Source organism: Artemia franciscana, chromosome 6 (genome assembly GCF_032884065.1).
Source record: "Artemia franciscana chromosome 6, ASM3288406v1, whole genome shotgun sequence".
In the NCBI taxonomy this organism is placed as follows: Eukaryota; Metazoa; Arthropoda; class Branchiopoda; order Anostraca; family Artemiidae; genus Artemia; species Artemia franciscana.
The window spans coordinates 7,936,159-7,960,901 of NC_088868.1; the positions used below are offsets into that span (position 1 = coordinate 7,936,159).

A 24,743-nucleotide genomic window follows, 5' to 3' on the forward strand; every position below is an offset into this window, starting at 1 on the left:
TAGTAACTTATAGAATTTAGACCATGTGTCTGAAATACCGTGTTTTCACCCATAAACTAGTAGGCTACTGTAACAAAGAGAGCTGTTTAAGGGCTCATTTAGAAGCAAATATTTATGCCTAATCGCTTTTTATAAATTTGACTTGATAGCACATTCCCACAAAGTGCACTTTTGGCTGTTTTCCTCATTTTTTTTTCAAATGAAAAAAGTGCCTTTTCCAATGAAACAACCAAAAAGCGTTTGTTTTTTTTTTTTTTAAACCTAGACAGGAGCAAAAACTACGTTAAAAACAATTATTATTTTACGCGAATCAATTTTTTTTGGTTCTATTTTATTCGTAATGCATCATTGGTTAATATTATTTATCGAAATGGATAAGATTTTTGTTTTGTTTAACTCTCCATTTACTTTTCACGCTTTCTTTTTTTCTAAACACTTTCCGCTTGATAACTGCTTTACAACATTTAGGTTCCACTTGAACCAGGGACCTTTAGGTAACATTGGGGGGGGGACGGAATTCTGAGACTTTGAATTTAAAAAAAGATGTTGGTTCATTTTTGGAGGCCAATACCATCAAAATTTTTATGTACACATAGGCTACCTTGAGCCAGATATTTAAAGTTGTAAATTTTTAAGTCTTTTAGAGACAAAAAGTTTCAGTTTCTTTTTTAACAGAATAGATGTATTTTTCCCCACTGAAGTATCCTTAAACCAAGGGCGTAAGAATATAAGTTACCTCAGAACCTGCAGGGTTCATATTATCCTTAGAGGCACATTCGCTGAGCCTTTCAACTATTCTAAGTAAGTGGCTATCTCTAACTCCTGGTCAGAAGTCAGAGGGGTATGGGTAGAGTAAAAACTGTATAGGGATGCCGGATGCACTCAATTCACTTTCGATCCTTAAAAAGGACGCAAGAACTCTCCATTTTTAACCGAATGAGCCCTTCCCAAGTTTCTACGATACCCACTTCCATACAAGGTGGTCAGGGAATTATGATAGCAAAATAAAATACATATTCAAACAGTTCGTGGTAACGAACTGTAGTAAGGAGCGACCCGGCTCAATAGTAACCGAAACTCTGAAAAATGGAATTTTAATACCAATAGTTACATCAAAAAAATTGTATTTTAATGCTGATTTTAAATATACAACTTTCATCAAGATTAGTCTTACCTATCAAAAGTTACGAGCCTGAGAAAATTTGCCTCATTTTAGAAAATAGGGAAAAGCACCCCCTAAAAGTCATCCAAACTTCAGCGTAAAGAGCGGGGCGCTGAAGAGGAAAAGCCCTTTCATATACGGAGTAATTTCTGTTCGTTTTAAGTTTTAATGTCGCTCCTTACTTTCATTTAAAAAAAACTTGTTTTTTTTATTTATCACACATGAGAGGCGCGTGGCTCTTAATTAAGATAACGCTAAAAGGTTGACAATGATTTAAGAAAGATCTACGACTTGAACCTCCAAATCTTTGAAGCAATTCAAATTTTTGACTGATTAAAACAATTAAAACAAAATTAAAACAATAGTTCTTAAACTGCTTTGTTTTATCATTACTAATCCTTTAGATTCGACTGAATCTCATTTTAAATCAACACATTCAAACCAACACATGAGACACTTATGCAGAAGTACACTGCTGGGAGAGGGGTGAATTGGGCATAACCTTACATAATGAGCTATGTAAACAGAAATATAGGAGGAAGATACTCCTCGAGAGTCCAGGCTCCAACAAGTCGAGCATAAGCACTTGTGTACCACCATTTGAGAATAGATGAGATCAATAATCAACTAGCCAGCTTACTTACGATCATTACTTTAAGGCGATAAAAGGTAAGGTAAATAATACAGCATTATACTTTACAGTCCTTACCGGCGGTGCTGATCTCCATTTCTTGGCCCTTCAGCCAGGAAGTGCAGAGGGGGGTGGGGGGGCCAACCATCCTGCGCTTTCGCGCACCCAGATTTTTCCAGGTACCCCGGCTGAGCTTACAGAGTCATGCCACTGACCCCCGTCCCAAACTAAATAATTGGGTAAACTAGGATATGTCGAATGTTTGAGGCAATTTTTTGGGATTTAAATCCTGTTTTTCATTTATACTGTTTCAGTGTGATTAGTAGCTTCAACAAACTATGCATAATATAAGTAAAAATAATTCAAGAAATATAATTTCGAACTATGTATAATTCAAAACTAAGCTGACCTATTCATAGAACTTCAAACCACAGTAATTTTTGACAACTATAGTATTTTCCGGCTCAATGGTGTCAAGGGAGGGGAAGGGAGCAGCTTTTAGACTTTGAAAATATTTTGAGGAGTTTCTTTTCATTGGAAATGCCTCATTTGGTGCTTATATCGAAGTAAAATTGGAAACAAACAAAAATCCCCGTTAAACTTTGAAAAATACATTTAACCCCTCCCCCCCCCCTTCTACATTTCCATAAATTGACACCATCGTTTTCGCTTAAGCTTTTTTGTTGTTCTAAGGCCAACTTCAGTGGAATGAAGTTGCCTTCTATCTACTTTCAATTGCCATTGCAGCCAGTGTTAATCTAAAATAGTTCTTAATGCTTTTCAGCAAGCGTTTTAAGACATTTTCGTCTATCCTTTATCCATCTGATGTCACTTAATCAGTTTGCATTTTTTCTTCTGTGTTTTTATACATTTTGAACTATTATTCAGCATTTAAGCATTAAACCGGCTAAAAATGGCAAATTTGAATTATGACCAAATACGAGGCAACAAGCTGGGATCAAGCCTCTACGAGCCATTTACTAAATTAAAATAAATTGATTATTTATCTACTGAACGTGGCCAAGAATCAGATATCGAGACTGTGATATGAAATTGGAATTTAGCAAAATTTTAAAAATCGTCCTGTCATTAGCATCAGCGCAAGGAAAAAATTCATATGGCTTGCATTTTAGCCAATGGTAACAAACGAACTTTTACGAGCAGGAGAAAAAATTAAATATAGTTCATGAGTCACTATTCAAAAGTTTTCGGATACGACAAGTATACTAATTAAGTAAATCTGTTTTTAAGTCAGTTTTAAATTCGTTCAATTTTCTTTCACCAAAATGCAGCAGTACCTTTTCTTCTTGGGGTTAATATCAGCTAATAAATATTGTCTAATTAAAAAATAAAAAAGTTAAAAAATAGAAATATAATCCTTCGCCTTCTTTTACTTCTTTTCTGTCACTTACACTTTTTTCTGTCTTTACCAACCAGGAAGTTCTCCAGGCAAATCTTTTCTCCGTGAAGCTTGCCCCAAAAATGCGGAAAATGAAATTACTACAACATCAAGATTCTATTTCGTCAGTCTTAAAGCAAAATTTAGAAAGCAAAGATTTCACTTTAGCTCTACCAAAAGACATTTTCAATTTTCTAGGGACCGAGGTTTAAAGAAAATTTTCCGGGGAAACAATTGAAATTAAGAAAATTTATTCAAAAACATGGCTTTGAATAGAGATACGGGTGATTTTAAATTCAATTCAATATATGATAATTTACTACGATCAGATAAAACACAGTTCATTTCTCCCAATATGCTTGACCTCTACCAACCAGATAGTTCAGATCAAGCTAATGAACCGGAAACTAGGAAGTCAAGGAAAGTTGCTTTCGTGATTGCGTTAAAAAAAATAACAGTAAATAATATGTAATTATTTTGTTCTGTATAAATATCATTGTTTTAATTGTAATAATTCACTTTTATCTGTTGATGACGGTTACTATATATGTGACCGAAATATCCAGAGATTTTGTCATTGTTTTCCCTTTCTAATAAAAGGATTTATCCCTATTTCAACTGTTATTTGTTCTTCTCCCTTCCATCTTCCATCAAAATATATAGAATAAACTTACATAATAGCCTTTCCTCGTGTGTTCCTCTTGTCAAAAGAACTAGTCCACAGACCAACTCTTTCCAGCCAATGCCTCGAGATGTTCCTCCATACAACGTAAAAATGTGCTAAATAATTGTAAATAATAATAAATAAATAAGATGTGCGCATAATTGAAAATGAACACTGATTATTAACATGGTAATGTAAAACAGGTTACAACGCTCTGATATAAAGAAAGGTTTCATAGTAACCTGTTCCACAAATTTTCATTTTGGTTTTTTAGAAGAAATTTCATTTCATTCATTTCATTTCCTTGCATTTCATTCAATTTCATTTCTGAGAAGATAACAGTGAGGTTCAAACAAAAAATGAGGCTCAAAGGCTCAGTTGCTCAATTCAGGCTTAAAGGCTCAATGAGGCTCAATTCAGACTCAAAATCCCCTTAGGTTTTTTTTGTTTGGTGTTTATTTACCATTTACACCTGCTAATTTTTGCTATAGGAACAAAACCCCACTATGCAAATGCTCTGCCAAACAATCAAATGTTGAATTGACTGAGCCACTGACTAACAGGGGTGTAATTCACGAAATTTAGAGGGTGGGGAAAGGGTCAGTTTCAAAATGTAGGATGTACTATTTTGCTATTTTCCTGGTCTTTTTCGGCAAAATACAAAAAAAAAGAACTGCAATGAAAATATAAGAAAAAATTATTTTCAAAATGGAGGGACATAAAAATTGAAGGGGTAACTGCCCCTCCCCCAAAGTTGACACACCTGTTTGCTAAGTAATTAGCGGAACTGAATCATCATTATTGTAACGACTGTATATGATACTATAGTGACATTTGTCTACAAAAACAAAATTGTGCACAGCTTCATGGCTAAGCAAATATATCCCATCTTTAGTTTGATGAGTTGGGCAATAGGCTATTGAACTTTCAAAAGCTATTCTTCCGACTAACCAGTGAGATTAAAGATTGGGGGCATATTCTAGATTAAATAACATACACTGGAAAGCTTAGAACAGTCTTAAAATATTAATACAAAATTTAAGAAAAGACACAAGGACATAGAATTAATGGATTTTACTAATACAAAATGGAAAGCTTGGAAAAATCTAAGAGTATTAATGCAACATCAATGAAAGGATGAAAACAATTAGTGGAACAATAAAAGGCTGAACAATCCTTTCTAGAACAAGTTCCAGCCTTTCCGATTTTCTGCTTCTGTAGCACAAACGTAACCTATGTCATCAATTTACCCAAGTTCAAGTTCATTTATTTATTAATCGCACATACATGTATATATATATATATATCTATATATATAAAAATAAGTTGTCTGTCTGTGGATGGATCAGGTGACGTCACCTGAAAAAACTGGATCAGGTGACGTCAAAACCGAAAAAACTAAAAAAGGCAAAAACTACAAAAAAAACTAAAAACTAATAAAAAAAATAAAAAAGCTAAAAAACTAAAAAAACTAAAAAAAGGCAAAAACTACAAAAAAAACTAAAAACTAATAAAAAAGCTAAAAAACTAAAAAAACTACAAAAAGGCAAAAACTACAAAAAAAACTAAAAACTAATAAAAAAAATAAAAAAGCTAAAAAACTAAAAAAACTAAAAAAACTAAAAAAAGGTAAAAAACTAAAAAAACTAAAAAAAAAGGAAAAAACTGAAAAATAAGCTAAAATAAAGGTAAAAACTAATAAAAAACTAAAAAAAAAACTGAAAAAACTAAAAAAAGGCAAAAACTACAAAAAAAAACTAAAAACTAATAAAAAAAGTAAAAAAGCTAAAAAACTAAAAAAACTAAAAAAACTAAAAAAAGGTAAAAAACTAAAAAAAATAAAAAATAAAAAAAAACTAAAAAAAAGGAAAAAACTGAAAAATAAGCTAAAATAAAGGTAAAAACCAATAAAAAACTAAAAAGAAAAAAAGGAAAAAACTAAAAAAAATTTTCATCTAAAAAACTAAAAAAAACTAAAAAAGGTAAAAACTAAAAGAACTAAAAAAGAAAAAAATAAATGACAACACTCAAAGAGAAAGCGACCAGGACAAAAGGAATGTTCGATTAGCAATCAACAAAGCACCGGGACACAGGGAGTATAAATGACAACCAGGACATAAGTAAAAAATAAAAACTATCTATATATATAAAAATAAGTTGTCTGTGGATCTGTGGATCGTGGATCAGGTGACGTCACCTGAAAAAACTGGATCAGGTGACGTCAAAACTGAAAAAACTAAAAAAAGGCAAAAACTACAAAAAAAACTAAAAACTAATAAAAAAAATAAAAAAGCTAAAAAAATAAAAAAACTAAAAAAAGGCAAAAACTACAAAAAAAACTAAAAACTAATAAAAAAGCTAAAAAACTAAAAAAACTAAAAAAAAGGCAAAAACTACAAAAAAAACTAAAAACTAATAAAAAAAATAAAAAAGCTAAAAAACTAAAAAAACTAAAAAAACTAAAAAAAGGTAAAAAACTAAAAAAAACTAAAAACTAAAAAAAACTAAAAAAAAGGAAAAAACTGAAAAATAAGCTAAAATAAAGGTAAAAACCAATAAAAAACTAAAAAAAAAACTGAAAAAACTAAAAAAAGGCAAAAACTACAAAAAAACTAAAAACTAATAAAAAAAGTAAAAAAGCTAAAAAACTAAAAAAACTAAAAAAACTAAAAAAACTAAAAAAAGGTAAAAAACTAAAAAAAATAAAAAATAAAAAAAAACTAAAAAAAAAGGAAAAAACTGAAAAATAAGCTAACATAAAGGTAAAAACCAATAAAAAACTAAAAAGAAAAAAAGGAAAAAACTAAAAAAAATTTTCATCTAAAAAACTAAAAAAAACTAAAAAAGGTAAAAACTAAAAGAACTAAAAAAGAAAAAAATAAATGACGACACTCAAAGAGAAAGCGACCAGGACAAAAGGAATGTTCGATTAGCAATCAACAAAGCACCGGGACACAGGGAGTATAAATGACGACCAGGACATAAGTAAAAAAAAAAATTAACAAAACTAAAAAGAAGATAAAAACTACAAAAAAACTAAAAAGAAAAAAAAACTAAAAACTAATAAAAAAACTAAAAAATCTAAAAATCTAAATAAACTAAAAAAGAAAAAAAAGGAAAAAAATAAAGGAGAAAAACAAAACTAAAAAACGAATGTATATACAGACCGGTACACCGGGATACAAATGACGACCGGGACACAGGGAATATAAATGACGACCGGGACACAGGGACACAACTACAACGGGGACACCGGGGGAAATAGGGGGATATAAATGACGACCGGGACAAAAAAACTAAAAAGAAAAAAAAACTAAAAACTAATAAAAAAACTAAAAAATCTAAAAATCTAAATAAGCTAAAAAAGAAAAAAAAAGGAAAAAAATAAAGGAGAAAAACAAAACTAAAAAACGAATGTATATACAGACCGGGACACCGGGATACAAATGACGACCGGGACACAGGGAATATAAATGACGACCGGGACACAGGGACACAACTACAACGGGGACACCGGGGGAAACAGGGGGATGTAAATGACGACCGGGACACCGGGACAGGGAATGGTCGATTAGCAATCACCATCAACAAAGCTCAAGGGCAATCATTAGAATCATGAGGTATAGATCTGAATACAGATTGTTTTCCCATGGACCATTATATGTTGCATGTTCAAGAGTCGGTAAACCTGACAATTTATTTATATGCAAAGACAATGGGACAGCAAAGAATGTTGTATATTCGCAAGTTTTACGTAGTTAAAACCATATATATATATATATATATATATATATATATATATATATATATATATATATATATATATATATATATATATATATATATATATATATATATCTATCTATATTCACAGGTGGGACATAGGGACACAACTACAATGGCGCGTAACTATTATGGCGCGTAACGACTTACGCGCGCGGGGGGGCTTGGGGGGGGCGCGAAGCGCCCCCACCAACTAGGTGTTGGGGTGGCGCGAAGCGCCACCCCAACAGCTAGTATATATATATATATATATATGACATAGGCCCATGGGGAGACAAGCTCGAAAAACTAGGCCTAGACAAAGATAAAATAATAACACACTACAATACAAAGATAAACATGACGGCAAAGATACAATAACACAACAATAATATGAAAGACTATATCAACTAATAAAAGTTTAAGCCACATTTCTGATTTTATTAGTTTGCTTATTTTTCAGTGCAAATTCAAAAAGACAAACAGACAATTAATTTATATATTCAAGAATGAAGTTAAAAGTTCCTTTATTAAAAATAACCATCATAGCTACATCTAACACCACAGCTAAATATATAAAAATATTATACCAAGTGGGGTCAATTGAAAGGAGAAGGGTTCATATGCTCCGCCAAAGTTTTTTTGCACCCTATCTAGATTTTGAAAAACATTTTTTTTCGGAACATTTCCATTGAAAGATCTTTTTTATTTTGACAGAACAAATGACAGATCCCCCAACTTTAGATTTTGATAAATGCAATCCCTTTCTTATCCCGCTCCCTCCCTAGATTTTGCTGAATTGACGTCACAAAGTATCTATATATATAAAAATAAGTTGTCTGTGGGTTATGTCTGTCGAGTGGCGTCATGTAATCATGTCGTCATGAAGTTAGTTGTCGTCATGTTTTTATGACGATGACGTCATTAAAGGTATTTAAGAAAATCGTTCAAAGACAAACTTTTAATTGTAAGAAGATCGTGGACGGAAAAATGTTTAATTGTAAAATGAATGAAGAACCTACAATGGCAACAGCCGAGGAAGCTGCTCAAGTGTCTATGCCAAAAAACTTGCGGCTGATAGAGAAAGTAAGAAAAGAAAGCGTGCCGAAGTAGCTGAGTTGGTAAAGCGTTATGTTCCAGGTTCCAGGTCCGAGAGGTTCCAGGTTTGAGACTTGGCTTTAGCATTAATACAAAAGAAGAAAAAAACTAAAAAAGGTAAAAACTACAAAAAAAACTAAAAAGAAAATACTAAAAAAACTAAAAAGCTAAAAAAAACTTAAAAAAAAACTAAAAAAAAGGTAAAAACTAAAAACTAAAAAAGAAAAAAACACAAAAAAATAACTAAAAAAAGGAAAAACTACAAAAAAAAACTAAAGGAAAAAAAATAAAAACTAATGAAAAAAAACTAAAAAACTAAAAAAAAGGAAAAAAACTGAAAAATAAAGGAGAAAAAGAAAACTAAAAACCGGGACACAGGGAATATAAATGACGACCGGGACACTCAAAGAGAAATTACAGACTGGAATACAGGCAAACAAATAACGACCGGGAGATATAAATGACGACCGGGACACTCAAAGATAAATTACAGACCGGGACACAAATAACGACCGGGACACCGGGACACAGGGAATATAAATGACGACTGGGACACTCAAAGAGAAATTACAGACTGGGACACCGGGACATAAATGACGACCGGGATACTGGGAATATAAATGACGACCGGGACACAGGGATACAACTACAAGGGGGGTGCCAGGGGCACAGGGGGATATATAAATGACGACGGGGACACAGGGAATGTTCGATTAGCAATCACCATCAACAAAGCTCAAGGGCAATCATTAGAATAATCAGGTATAGATCTGAATACGGATTCTTTTTCCCATGGACAATTTTATGTTGCATGTTCAAGAGTCGGTAAACCTGACAATCTATTTATATGCACAGACAATGGGACATCGAAGAATGTTGTATATTCGCAAGTTTTACGTAGTTAAAAACATATTCACAGGTGGGACACAACTACAATGGCACGTAACGACTTACGTGCGCGGGGGGGGCTTGGGGGACGCGAAGCGCCCCCACCAACTAGTATTGTATATATAAGTTAAAATCAATTACCTCAGCTAGGGCGCATGGGACATTTTCTCCAAGGATGTCTCTGATGAAGGCACACTTTGAGAGGACTCCAGTGCTGCCAGATAACCTCCGAAATGCTTCCTTTATTCTGCAAATTTCACTATCATTCACTGAAAAGAAAATCAGTGACATCAAATAATCACGAAGCAATAGTTTAAATTTTTCAATGCGTGGGTGGAGGAAGAAGGCGGTATAATTTACCCCAAAACAAGATATGCCTGGTAAACTTTATGTTCCTTGTGATACTGAACAAGGGATGACATAAAAGGCTTCTTCTACCATATATGCTTTGATTTTATCTCCCCATGATAAATTGTGGCTATGAACTTTTACACCCTGCTGGAAGAGTGTTGTTGAGATATTTCAAGGGTACGGTGGGGGAATGGGCGGGGGGGGGGGGTAATTTTCTCCAAAGCAAGAAATAACTGGTAAAATCCTATGTTTTTCATGAGGCCCTGTTTGGTCTTTTAATAGATTTTTCTTTTAAAGGACGAATCCCCCCCCCCCGAAAGTTTGAGAAATACATTTCCCTCCCCCCTTCTTAAATTTTAGTGAAAAGAAACAAAAATTTTATTTGTTGTGATTCCAAATAATTAGTGAGCCCAAAAACGCTTTTCACCAAATACGCTTTGATTTGAGTCCTCTCCTCCCATCATGAGAAATAGTTCCTATGCAATTTTGTGTCCTCAGAAATTGATAGTGATAGAGAATTGCTGCTGAAAATCTCCAATGGTTGGATGAGGGAAGTGGGAGGAAAAGATTTGTACCAAAAGATCAAATGTTTAGGAAACTCCACATTTGTTTTGATTCTCAAGGAGTGAGCCTAAAGGCTTCCTTTCCCTAATATCCTGTAATTTTAGGCCCCTATGAAAAATGATTCCTTGAAAATTTTGTGTCGCAAAATTCATACTGATGGTAAATAGTTGCAGCAAAATTGTATTGCATAAAGTTTTAATAAAAAAAAAAGTCTTTAGAAAATCAATATACTTTCAAAGAAAATTTGCAAGACAAAATATTAAGTCAGTCTTACCATTATCAGTTTTGTCCAAGATCCCATAAGAAGAGTTTTATTCCTTCTGGGGAAGGGGAGTTCCTCCAATTCTTTTTATTGTATAATATACTAGCTTTAATTGCCTATAACAAGCTTGTAGACAAAAAAAAGGTAAAATGGGAAAAAATAATAACAAACTGCAGTTGCCTAATTCCAGCTCTGTTACATTTAAAAAAAAAGTTAACTATAAAACAGCCAAAATTGAATCAAACTCATTTAAAAATATTGAGTAATTCGCCAAAAGTAGAAAGGTGAAACAAACTAAAAACAAATGAAAGTCACTATTTCATAATCAATATCTGCTACTGTAATTTGTTCAATAAACTTAATTTGTCAGTCATAATATGGGTATTCACAACTAATTATGAGGTAAAAAAAAATATTATTCAGCCAAAGCCATGTGGCAAAACAAGTCTCGTAAAAGAAAAAAAGATGCCAGTTGTATTTATCCAAAGAAACGCACAGGTGGCTTATAAGACTCAATAGTAAAAATCACCACAATTACCAATTGAGAAAGAGATTTATTTAAAAACCGACCATAATTCTTTTGTCCAAATCATTTTTTAACAATAAACAAGAGTTATCAATTGAGTGTCAGTTATGATTTAACAGATTTTTTAAGAATACTTTTCATTTCTTGAAGTAACTGAATACAAAATAAAGAAAAAAGTCAAAATCATAAGTTTAGCTCAAGTCACAAGAATAACAGTCTGAATTTAGCACCAAAAAACTACAAACACTTTCCACTAGCAGCATGGAATCACTACTGCTATTACTAACAACTTACTGTACCACTAAGCCATTTGATACCAACAATGCTACGCATGCTCCTCATCTGTCTCAATATTTTAAAGCCCATCTCTTAATACACTCCCAAAGAAGTTCCAATTTCTTTTGAATTCTTCCTTAAAACCTTGACCTCCTCCCTCACTCCAACCCGGAGACAACCTACCTTTGTTTCCTAGATGGTAGAATATTTTCCCAGCAAAAGACTCCTGGATTTTCCAATTAGGAAATTTGGTTTTCTAAGTATAGTCAATTCTTGTCTTTATGTGACTAATTACATAAAAAACAACTAGTTTTTTTTAACTGAAAGTAAGGAGCGACATTAAAACTTAAAACGAACAGAAATTACTCCGTAAATGAAATGGATTGTCCCCTCCGCAATCCCTCGCTCTTTACGCTAAAGCTTTTAATTGTTTTAAAAAGCAGAATTGTGGCAAAGAGTCAAACTTTAGCGTAAAGAGCGAGGGATTGCGGAGGGGACAATCCATTTCATATACGGAGTAATTTCTGTTCGTTTTAAGTTTTAATGTCGCTCCTTACTTTCAGTTAAAAAAAATTAGTTTTTTTATGTAATTTCTGAACGTTTTTGAATTAATGCATGTTTGATTTTGACTCTCCACACGTAAACTATTCAAATGAAATTTGCATATTAATTCCTTTTTTGGCTAAATGGCTTTCTCTTAGTTTTGATCATACGATTTTGAGAAATATGGGATGGGGAAGGAGGCCTAGTTGCCATGCAATTTTCGGTTACATAAAAAGGCAACTATTAATTTTAATTTTAACGAATTTTTTTATTAGCAAAAAATATACGTAACTTTAGAATTAACTCACGTAACAAACTTTTATATTCTTTAATTTTTATTATGTATATGAGGGGGTTTGTACCCTCGTTAATACCTCCTTCTTTACACTAAATCGTAAGTTTTGTCCCAATTCTTTAAGAATGACCCCTGAATCAGAAAGGCCGTAGAATAAATAGTTGAAATTGCTAAAAATACTTTAGCATAAAGAGCAAGGTATTTATCTCCACCTAAATACCTCGCTCTTTATGCTAAAGTATTTTTAGAACCCCCCATATGCGTAATAATATCTGTTCGTTTTAAGTTTCAATGCTACTTCTTCCTTTCATTTGAAAAAAACGTTTTCATGTTTATTTTTCATTGTTTTCTTATAGTAATGCTAGAGAATCCTGCGCCCTTTTCATTGAATTTTTCTTCCCCCATGACAGATTCCTCCAAGGAAAGATCCTCCAACATAGCCCCCTCTCTTCAGCCCCACCCCCAAACAAAATAAAATCCCCCTGAAAACGTCTGTACACTTCCCAATAACCAGTACTATATGTAAACACTGGTCAAAGTTGTAACTTGCAGCCCCTCCCCCAGGGATTGTGGGGGAGTAAGTCATCCCCAAAGACATAGTTATTATGGTTTTCGACTATGCTGAACAAAATGGCTATCTCAAAATTTTGATCTGTTGACTTTGGGAAAAAAAATGAGCGTGGGAGGGGGCCTAGATGCCCTCCATTTTTTTTGGTCACTTAAAAAGGGCACTAGAACTTTTCATTTCCGTTAGAATGAGCCCTCTTGCGACATTCTAGGACTACTTGGTCGATACGATGACCCCTGGGAAAAAAAAAAACAAAAAAAAACAAACAAATAAACATGCACCCGTGATTTGTCTTCTGGCAAAAAATACAAAATTCCACATTTTTGTAGATAGGAGCTTGAAACTTCTACAGTAAGGTTCTCTGATACGCTGAATCTGATGGTGTCATTTTCGCTAAGATCCTACGACTTTTAGGAGGTGTTTCCCCCTATTTTCCTAAATAAGGCAAATTTTTTCGGGCTCGTAACTTTTGATGGGTAAGACTAAACTTGATGAAACTTATATATTTAAAATCAGCATTAAAATGCGATTCTTTTGATGTAGCTATTGATATCAAAATTCAATTTTTTAGAGTTTTGGTTACTATTGAGCCGGGTCACTCCTTACTACAGTTCGTTACCACAAACTGTTTGATAATAATAATAATAATTTATTTGTGACCCACTTGAAACAGCGGAGTATAAAAACGAACACACAGAAAAAAAAACACAAAAAAAAACAACTTCTGATAACACATTAAATTACTGTAGAAAACATTTTAGAAGATCATGAAAAGGGTTAATAGTAAAATGTATCAAGTCGGACAGTTTCTGGTGTAGCACTTTAAGTTTATTTAATAAATCTGGAGCCCCGAAATTTGTTACCATATCACTGTTCTTGTACCAGGGAGGAAGATACAACAAAAAACGGAGGAAACGAAAATAAGATGACTTGAGAGCCTTTAAATCTTTTCTTTTTAAAACAGGATACAATCCAGAAAGATATAAAACCGAGTGATCACAAAAGCAAGAACAAATTTGTGAAAGGGCTTTGCGGTTGTATTTCCCCCTGTTCGCAACAATTTTAGAATAACCCACTTGAAGTTTAATCTTAGCATCAGAAACAATTTTATTACGAAAAGAGACTAAATTGTTAGTAAGGGTAATGCCCAGCCACCTTAAAGAAGTCACGCACGGAACGCTAAATTCAGAACAATTAAGTCTAGAAGATTTTAAGTCTAGAGGACCAAAATGAAGGAATTCACATTTATCAGGGTTAAGGGTTAGACCTACATTCGAGAAAGCAGTAGAGATACAACGAACAGAAGCCGAAAGCCCAGACTTAGTTCTACTAATGAGAAGAATATCGTCTGCATAGGCAAGATATGAGACATTTGAACTACCTAAAAGGTAAGTTGTAGGAAGACTATTTAAAATATCAGCAATACAAATTTTGAAAATTGACGGAGATAAAACTCCACCTTGTCTTACAGAGATCTTTAACATAGAAGGATCAAAAGGAGAAGATTTGACATGAAGGAAAGAATGACCATACCAAAATTTTAATAAAGAAACAATAGAAACATTCACTCCACATTTAAGCAATGAAAACCGGGCTTGGGAGTGAACTACAGAATCAAAAGCCTTAGATAGATCTAAAGAACAAAAATAAAGATCATAGCCCTTCCCGGAAGCATCAGAAAGCAGAGTAGAAAGAACTTTATAGGCATGCTGACATCCCAGACCACACTGAAAACCAAATTGGTTAACTCCAAAATTTATATTATCTGTTATAGAAGGGAGAAGTAAATACTCAAGGACTTTGCTTAAGATACAAGAAACAGTGATAGGACGATAAGATGAACAAGAAAATGGATCTCTCCCCCTTTTTAAAATAGAAGTACCTGTGCCACCTCTCCAAACTATTTTTTTTTTCCTATTGTTACTATGCAAGAATATGTGAAACCTCTATGAGCAAAAAATAGTAGTGGTGTTCAAACACTGACGTCATCTAGCATCTGGCAATTTTTCAGACCTTAGACTTAGCCTACTAAATTTTTCCTATCTAACCTAGGCCTACTTTGGATACATTGAATTTTGGCTTCAAATTATTCTTGAAATAAAAAGGCCTGATATTAATCAGGATGCAAAAGAATAAAACAATTTTAGGCTTTTATTTTTTCTACTTAGTCTAATATTTCAATGCTGACACATGATTTTAGAGTATTTAGTTTATTTAATTGTAGTGAAAACTCGTATGATATTTTTGCACTTGGGACACAGGACTGGCGAATGCACCAAAAGCTATATTTTTAAAAATCCCAAATATAAATTTAAGTAATTCTTGTTTCTCTGTCTACTACCAACATTTGAGTCTAACTGCATCTTTTACTAACTTATTCAACATGAATTATATTACCTAGTCAATGTGAAGAACATGAATAAACAACAAACAAAAATGAACTATCTGCCCAGAAATGAGATATAATGTCTTTGGAACAGAATAAATACAAAATTTGTTTTTCTGGGAAAGTTGGGGAGCATCTGTATACAGATTGTCGAAAAGGTGTATATTATTAAAAATTGGTGAAAAATTTTGTCAAACATCTGAATAGTAAGCCAAAATCATGGATCCTAACAGAGAAAATAAAAAAAAAAATTAATTTTTTTTTTCTTAACCAATGAAAAAGACTATGTCAACTAGACCTATGTTGCCCGGGCAACGTATGTTGACTGTTCTGAAAAAGACAAAAATGGTTGGTAAAAATAACCAGCCCATTGGTGAAATCCTTTGCTCCCCCCCCCCCATTTTTTTGGCTAGTAACAACCCTGGTAGCAGTAATCATTGTTGTTGTTGTAACATTAGACATAGTAGTGATAACAATACGAGTAGCAGTACTAGCAAGCAAGTATTACCTTTAGGTTAGTTCAACATCCTCACACAAAATGCCCACTATGCATCAACCTAATAGTCCAATCCATTCCTAAGATATTGCTGATATGCCCTTTTATTGACCTTCTTAAATAAGGTGTGTACTGATTTAATTCCAATTCCACTCAATATATCCCCTACAATTTTCGACTTCATACTCTTAGCCTTAGTAGCTTTAAATACTCTATGTTAATTCCAAGATATTGTTATATGCCCTTTTGACATCAGGCATAACACCCTACATTTATAATGTGTTTTCATGTAATTCAATATCCACTCAACATTCCTTGCAAGTTTCACCTTAGTACCATTATAATCAGTAGTGGCAGTAACCATAAGGATAGTACTAGTAGTATGCACATATTACCTTTTGGTTAGTTCAACATTACCCCCAAAACCCACTGAAAGTTTGAACTTGACACTCAAAGCTGTTGCAGAGATATTGCTAATACACCCTTTTGACAACTTACTGCATATACTGTTTTGATTTAGTCACAAAACCCCCTAAATATTCCCTGAATGCTTCACCTTAATACCCTTAGCCTCAGTAGTAGTAGTAGCTGTGGCAGTAGTCAAATCAAAAGCAGTGGCCTATGCACATAGTACCTTTTTTTCAACATATCCTGAAAGTTACAACTTAATACCCTAGGCAATTCCTGGGATGTTGTTGATATGTCCTTTAGACAATCAAAATGCAAATAATTAGCTTTGATATAGTTCAACATGCTCTCATCATTTCCTGATATTCACACCTTAATATTCTTAACTTTAGCAGCAGCAGGAGTAGTTATAGCAGTAGTAATAGTAGCAATAGCAGTGAAAGGAATAGTAGTAGCAGTGTGCAACCATTGCCTTTTGTTTGTTCAACATCCTCTGTAGGTTTAAACTTAATACTCCAAAATATTCCCCAGATATTGCTAATACATCCTTCTGACAATGTGCATGCACATGGTAGGTTTTGATTTAATTCAAATTCCTCCACAATACTCCCTAAAATTTTCACCTTCATACCCTTAGACTTAGTAATAGTAGTTATCACAGCAGTGGTAGTTGGAGTAGTAGTAATAGTAGTAGCAGTTACAATATAAGCAGCAGTAGTATGCACATTTTGCCTTTTGATCAGTTGAAAATCCTTCTTGTCATGCCCTGGAAATTCCAAATTATTTCTCTAAGCTCTTCCTATGATATTGCTGATAAACCCCTTTGACAACCTCTTTACAGATAGTTTGTTTTGATTTACTTCAACTTTCAACATTCCCTGAAAATTTCACCTTAATAACATTAGTCTTAGAAGCTGTTCCCATAGAAGAAGTAGTTGTGGTAGTAGTGGTGATAGTAGTAGTAGCAGCAGTGTAAACATGTTACATTTTAGTCAATTGATTATTCCCCTCATAATTCCCTGAAAATTGCAACTTAATACCCAAAGCAACTTGTGAGATAAGCCGTTTTGACAATCTCTGTGAGCATAAAATGTTTTGATTTAGTTCAACAATCCCTGACTATCCTTGGCCTTTTTAGGCACCAAAGGTCAAACATCCAATAACAGCAGTCTTTCCAATAACAAATACTATAAGTAAACAATGGCTAAATTGCACAGCATCCCATGCCCTGAGGGCTATAGGGGATTGACATCCAAAGAGGCGTAGTTGTTAAACTTTTCAACACTACTTAACAAAATGGCTATCTTGAAATTTTGATTTGATGAGCTTGGTGGATAAAGGGGCAGGGGATGGGGGCTGGTTGCCCTCTAATTACTTTTGATTCTTAAAAAGAGCACTATAACTATCCACTTCCAGGGAAATTAGCCCCTTCCAAAGTCTTGGCGATAGCTCCTTTAATGTGGAGTGCCTTGGTGAAAAGAAAAAAGTGAAAACATTGATCAAAAAAATAAAATAAACATATGAATAAACTTAAAAGAGCACTATAACTTTCAACTTCCAGGGAAATTAGCCCCTTCCAAAGTCTTGACAATAGCTCCTTCAATTTGGAGTGCCTTGGTGAAAAGAAAAAAGTGAAAACATTGTTCAAAAAAAATTAAATAAACATATGAGAATTGAAAAAAAATTATATTTCAATGATAATATGCATTATTTATTTGCTTGGTCATCTACAAATAAGATGTTGGTTTTAGGGGGTATCTGTCTGGCAATAGTGACATCAATTCTGCATTGGGACTATTAAATTTAGTTACAAGCAATTGCAAAACATTATTTTTAAAAATCGAAATACATCACTCTTTAGTAGCATCATTATTCTTCTTGGTATTTGACATAGGCCAAATTTAATGACATAGGCCAAACTTTGACATTCAAAGGCCAAATTAATGATACAAAAAAGTCCTGCATAGCAGATAATATTTGTTAAATTAGTTGTTCCTGTGATTTTCGTGTGTCCATTGTTTGTTTCAGCATTATCTTTAATTGGTGTAATGTTTATAGGGGTAAGCTTTGTAAAGCTCCTTACTTCAATTGGTATTAGAAAGTAAATAAATATTTTACTGAATTCTACACACAAAAATTGAAAACATGGATACTGGCCAGATTATTCCTGGGTAAAAGAGACAGGGGGGGGGGGGGGGCAAAGGAAATACTTTTTTTCAAAATTTTGCTTCAACTTTATCATCTTATTATATTTTATATAGAATAAAACTGGAATAAAATATATTGATTGCTTTTATGTTTTTGTGTTTTAGGGTCTTATGAGAATCATTACATAGAAGTTTGTTTTTTGTTTTTCTTCAAGGTTTGCTTTTAAAGAAGGACTAAATGTAGGAGCTTGTAAAAGCTGTACAAAACCCGGATTTGGGAAGAATTCTAGACAAGTGGTTGTTCATAGTTTGAAATGTAAATACCCTATAACCACTTTTTTTAATACAACAAGGACAATTGTTCCTCTCTATTGGTGTGCCTATTTGATGTTGTCTGTTTGTGTTTCCTTATGTCATACAGAAATAGGCTGACCACAATAAAAAGTAAAAGAGTGCAATAATATTGCAAAAATCTCCATTACAATTCCTATTCAGTCAATTCATGGAAATGAAATTGTCTTTAATTTGTCCAATGTTCAGTGTGGTAGGCTTTGTAAAGCTTACTGCATTTGTTATTAGTGAATAAATAAAAAAATTGGTTTTGATCCTATTTTACCATTTTATTACAATCATATAATGTTTTATTCTTCTTTATTGTAGGGTAAAGTTACCAATGATTTGACAGTTCAATCTTGGAACCACTGTCAAAGTTTTCCTTCAAAAAAGGATAACTCTTCTTAGTTGTGACTTGAAACACCATCTCTTGAAGCTGTCATTAGCCCAATTGGTAAAAGCTCTTGTTTCCCCAAAACATTTTGGCTAGTAACAACCCTGGTACAATTCTCAAGGCCTATTTATCATGTCCCAGATTAGGAGCCTGGCTAAAATTCTAGCCTAGCTACTTTTTGCCATATTTGAAAGTCTTAGGTTAGGAAAATGCAATTTTTGGAAATGGGTCTAGAGACTAAAATATGTCCTGGAAAGGTATTTTCAAGTACCTGTCTCAGTAGAAATCTAGTTTAGTGACTTCTTGCTATCTTAGAAAGGGGTTAGGTTAGGAAAATGAAACTTTCAGGGATGGGTCTACAGGCTAGAGTATTTCCTGGGAAGGTATTTTGAAGTACCCACCTCTACTCCCTCTCTCTCTCAAGGGCCCTGACCTTTGATGACCTTTAAAAATATGTGTGTTATAAAAGTGAAACCTTGCAAAATAGATCTTTGCTTAATTGAAGTACGACAAAACTGTTTTCAGCTTCATAACTTTGCTCAATTCCATTTTATAAGGTTTTAAAGATATGCAAATACATTTCCTAAATTTAAAAAAAAAAACATTGATATGGCTCAAAATTCTACTCAAATAACAGGAATTGCATTTTCAGAACTAGAGGCAGAGAAAAAGCAACTAGTAACTGAAAATTAAGGTAAAATGTTGTTTTGTCAAAATTTCAATAAGTATAGACCTGTCATGTAGGCAAATTTCAGGGCCTTCTAGAGGGAGGAGTAGAGGTGGGTACTTTAAAATACCTTGCTGGGACATACTTTAGCCTGTAGACCCATCCCTAAAAGTTCATTTTCCTAATATAAACCATTTCCAAGATAGCAAGAAGTCAATTAACTAGAATTTTACCTTTTACAGAGCCTATTATCTTTGGCAAAATTCTAGTTAATTGACTTCTTGCTATCTCAGAAAGGGTTTAGGTTAGGAAATTGAAGCTTTCAGGGATGAATCTACTGACTAAAGTATGTCCCAGGAAGGTATTTTGAAGCAACTACCTCTACTCTTTCTCCCTCTAGAGGGCCCTGACCTTTGATGACCTTTAAAAATATGTGTGTTATAAAAGTGAAACCTTGCAAAATAAATCTTCTGCTTAATTGAAGTACAACAAAATTGTTTTCAGCTTCATAACTTTGCTCAATTCCATTTTATATGTTTTTAAAGATATGCAAATACATTTCCTACATTTAAAAAAAACATTGATATGGCTCAAAATTCTACTCAAATAACAGGAATTGCATTTTCAGAACTAAAGGCAGAGAAAAAGCAACTAGTAACTGAAAATAAAGGTAAAATGTTGTTTTGTCAAAATTTCAGTAGGTATAGCCCTGTCATGTAGGCGAATTTCAGGGCCCTCTAGAGGGAGAAGGAGTGGAGGTGGGTACTTTAAAACTCCTTCCCAGGACATACTTTAGACTGTAGACCCATCCCTGAAAGCTTCATTTTCCTAACCTAAACCCTTTCTGAGATAGCAAGAAGTCAATTAACTAGAATTTTACCTTATCTTTGCTTAAGAAGGCCAAAGCACAATTTGATTAAACATAACAGTCTTTGATTATGTATTGTCCAAGTACACAGGATCTTACTCCAGAGCATAAAGTAAGGACTTGAATGGCATTACTTTTACTTTATTAAAACTTTTCCTTCTATAGAGCTGCTCAAATGCACTGTTAATGTATTCCTTTTCCATTCTACAGCCAAGCTCATAAAAAAAAAGACTTCAATTATATAGTATAAGAATAACACCCAAGAAAATATTGATATGCTATAAAAGTAACTTACACCGTTTCAAAGCATCTTCATAGCTTAAAATTATGTGTTTTGATCCCTTCAGTCCCATTTTTCAAATGTATTCATTTTAGCCTATATTTATTTTATTTCTTCTAAAAACGACTTCCAAAACGTATGACGTTGCGTTGAAAAGCGATTTTGCTTATTTTTTAGATTTTTTTTCTTTGTCAAAAGGGTGGAATGACATTAAAAATAAACAAGTCAGGGTAAATTTAAACATAGCTATTACGGTCCCAAACCTTCTATAGCACATTAGTTAGTCATTTTGTTGTTAGTCATACTTGTTTGTAAACAGTCCAAACCATTGAGAGATACGAAGAAATGGAGCTTATAATTTCTAGTTTAAAAGTTTTGGTGAGAAATCAAATAATTTTATTAGCAAAAGCTAACAAAACTATATAGGTAAATTGCAGGTAATAAACAACCAAAGCTTGAGATAAAATTTTATAAAAATAAAGGTTTAGATGACTCGATCAGAAGTCTGTAGCTAGCTACAAAAATGACCAGTGAGTTTATTTTGTTTTGAGCAGCATAACACGGTTCCTGCACAACACTCAATGCATCAGCTGATATGGCAGTAATAGAATATATAGACAAGAACAAACCAAGCTGGTCATGACAATGATAATCTGAATGGTTTCAATGTTTACAACTTAGGGAAGAAATCCTGCAGATAAAAAAGGAAATGAAATGTACCACTCCCTATTTAACGCTACGTCCAAGCACAGTAATACAGATGATTATAATCATATTCCTTCCTCTTAATAACTTAACAAAACATAAGCCTATCCCTTGGCTATCTAAAAAAGGCTTTTTTAGAACCAACTATATTTGTTTTGTGAACCAACTATATATAAGAAGAACGAGTAAAATAGTTCAAATCAATAAAGTTTGACAAAGTCTAAAACTAGATCTGGCACAATTAAAAGGAGATGGTTGCACGAAGATGGATTTGCCATTCAGTTGGAACTTTCAGAGAATAGTTAACGGGGAAGATCAATGGACAAAAAGGTAATGTACGCAGATTACTACTAACACTAATACCACTGCTACTTTTAATAATACTACTACTGCTACTTAACTACTCCAAATACTACTTTGATTGCAAAAATTTTAAAGGCTTAGAGTTTTAAGGTCAAAAGGGTGTCAAAAACGCACAACAACAATATTTTTGGGACAGCTTACCATTTCAAGGTAAAACTTATGGGGTATCATGAAAGCGAAGCTCTTTTGACAAAAAAGCCAGCATGCACATGGTACTATTACTATTAATACTGATGCTACTGTTACTAATATAATACTAACGCTACAACTACTTCTACTACCACCAAAACTACAATGATAATAGTTCTTTTAAGGCCAAGTCTTTAAAGGCAAAATTTTTAGACAATATTGATGGCAAATTCGAATTAACAAAAGACAATATGTGCATTAAGACTATGAAAATAGTATATCATCATAAAAATTGATTTATTTATTAAGTTAGAACTCTCAGAAAAAACTTAAAGGGGATGATCAAGTGACCAAAAGGCAATATGTGCACACTAATACTAATACTACTATCACTGCAACATTTACTAGTTCTACTATTACTATGGCTCCAGCTACTACTCCTATCTCAGTTACTTGTTAGATTAAGGGCATTATTTCAAGAATTATGTGAATATACAAAAAATCAAAAGGACATATCGACAATTTCATAGCAATGGCTAAATTGTTAAGTTGAGCGGTGATACAACTGCTTAGACTACTATTACAAGTATACCTAAGGGTATGAAGGTGAAACTTTCAGATAATGTTACTGAAAATTTCGTGTGTACGGATGATAACTTGCAATCTGTGTGAAGATTGTCTAAATGATATATCAGCAATACCTTTATGTTCATAAAGAATTTTAAAAGGGTGCCAAAGCGATTTCACAATACCGGCTTATATTGTTAAAATAGAGCTTTCAGGGTTAGGTTGTGACACATTTTAAACTAGCCAGAAGACACTATTTGTAGACTCTTAGCATTACTTCTATGGTTACTGTGATTAATGACACTAAGGGCTTTATATTGACTAGTTCAGGGGAAGTTTCGATTAAACAAAAAAAAAACCATACGCATGCAAGTACTAAAAGAACAAATAAGTTAAATCACAGGTAATGCTGCTAAAATCATTGATATTTTAAAGGAACTAACTTGATTGAAAATTCCAAGCTCTAGTACCCTTCTTAAGAGTAAAAGTGACTGGAGGGCAATCAGTCCTCCTCCTTAGCTCATAATTTTCCAAGCCCTTCCAATCAAAATTTTAAATAAATATTTTGTCTGGCATAGCTGAACGGTCTTGTGACTTTATATCTAGGGCTGTTGCATAGGTCACCCCCCTCTAGTTATGCGACTGTTCCATTATGTTTAAAAACTAAATTTTTCTTTAAGATTAAATCAAAACGCACCGTGTGTATTCTGGTTGTCAATAATACATCTCAGCAATGTCCAAAGAAAAACTGAGGGTATTATGTTCAAACTTTCGGGGCTACTTCTATTGCAACTTCTTCTCCAACAATTATGTTTAAATCAAAAAGACTCTTAAATGCATCCAATCTGTCAAAGAGCATAAATATAATTTTTTGCGAATGGTCTTTAGTTTTATTGTTCAGGTTAACTATAGGAAATATAAAACAAAACTAAACGACACTATTTGTATCCAGATTTTTGAAAGGTTGTATGCTGTTACATATTGTTGAAAAAGTTTTTCCACCACACAAATAGCAGCAAAACAAAAATGAAACCCAAAACGAACAGAAATTACAATAAATAACCAAGTCAGACTCAAAATGACCAGGAACATACATGAGTAAGGCTCAAAACCCCTGTGCCTTCCCATGGCCAGAGCAAAATTGTACTTTACTGAAAAAAATACGATGTTTTCACTTTTATAACTTTAATAAATCAAATATTATTAACATTTTAAGGAATAAATATAAGCTTATGTACATTATACTGACAATTCACATTCATTTGTATTCAAACCTGGAAGTTTCAATTCACTACAATTAATTCTTTCTCTACTACTGCTACTACTAACAACTCACTGCAACACCAAGCCACCTGAGACCAACACATCTAACCACGCTCCTCCTCCATTCCAATCTATTCAAAGCTTCCCTCTTTACGCCCTGCCACAAAGTTCCCACTTCCTTTAAATCTTTCTACAGGAAATTCTCCCATCCCAATCTTGGACGATCTGCTTTCCGTTCACCCCTAGATGGTTGGCTGAAAAGGAGAATATTCGACAATCCATCACCTTTAATCCGCAAAACGTGCCGTAGCAATCTCAACCTTTCCCTCATTATAGCCCTAGAAAACAGAATTGAGCCATAGTTCTTGTACATCCTAGTGTTTAAAACACGGTCAGTCAGCCGTGTACCCAAAACAATTCGTAGGCAATTTGTCTGGAGAACATCTAGCAAACCTTCATCCACATTTCAGAGCGCCCATGCTTTAGAGCCATATCTGACCACTCATCACTGCAGCTTCCAAAATTCTAATCCTGGTTTGCCGGCTTATCTTTTTATTCAACCAATTTTTTTTTTTCAACTCTAAAAAAAACACTCTGAGTCTCATCCAGTCTATATTTAACACCTTCACCGCTCTTGCCATCTTTACTAATAGTACTACTAAGATAAGTAAAGCCATTCACCTGATCAATCTTTTCGTTAACCAACGTCACCTTTTCATCTTCCCTAATTTTTAGCCTTAGTGACCTT

At 33.3% G+C, this 24,743-nt stretch overlaps 1 protein-coding gene across 1 annotated transcript in view; it reads right to left on the bottom strand.

The window, feature by feature from the left end:
- The window catches only part of LOC136028474 (ubiquitin carboxyl-terminal hydrolase 32-like), a gene marked incomplete in the record, with an annotated part of 242,323 nt that extends 221,230 nt beyond the window's left edge, over positions 1–21,093 (bottom strand). The window contains 3 exon segments of the mRNA XM_065706316.1: positions 3,867–3,972; positions 9,746–9,873; positions 20,984–21,093. Coding sequence (XP_065562388.1) covers positions 3,867–3,972; positions 9,746–9,873; positions 20,984–21,041 — 292 coding nt within the window.
- Between the last annotated feature and the right edge of the window lie 3,650 nt (positions 21,094–24,743).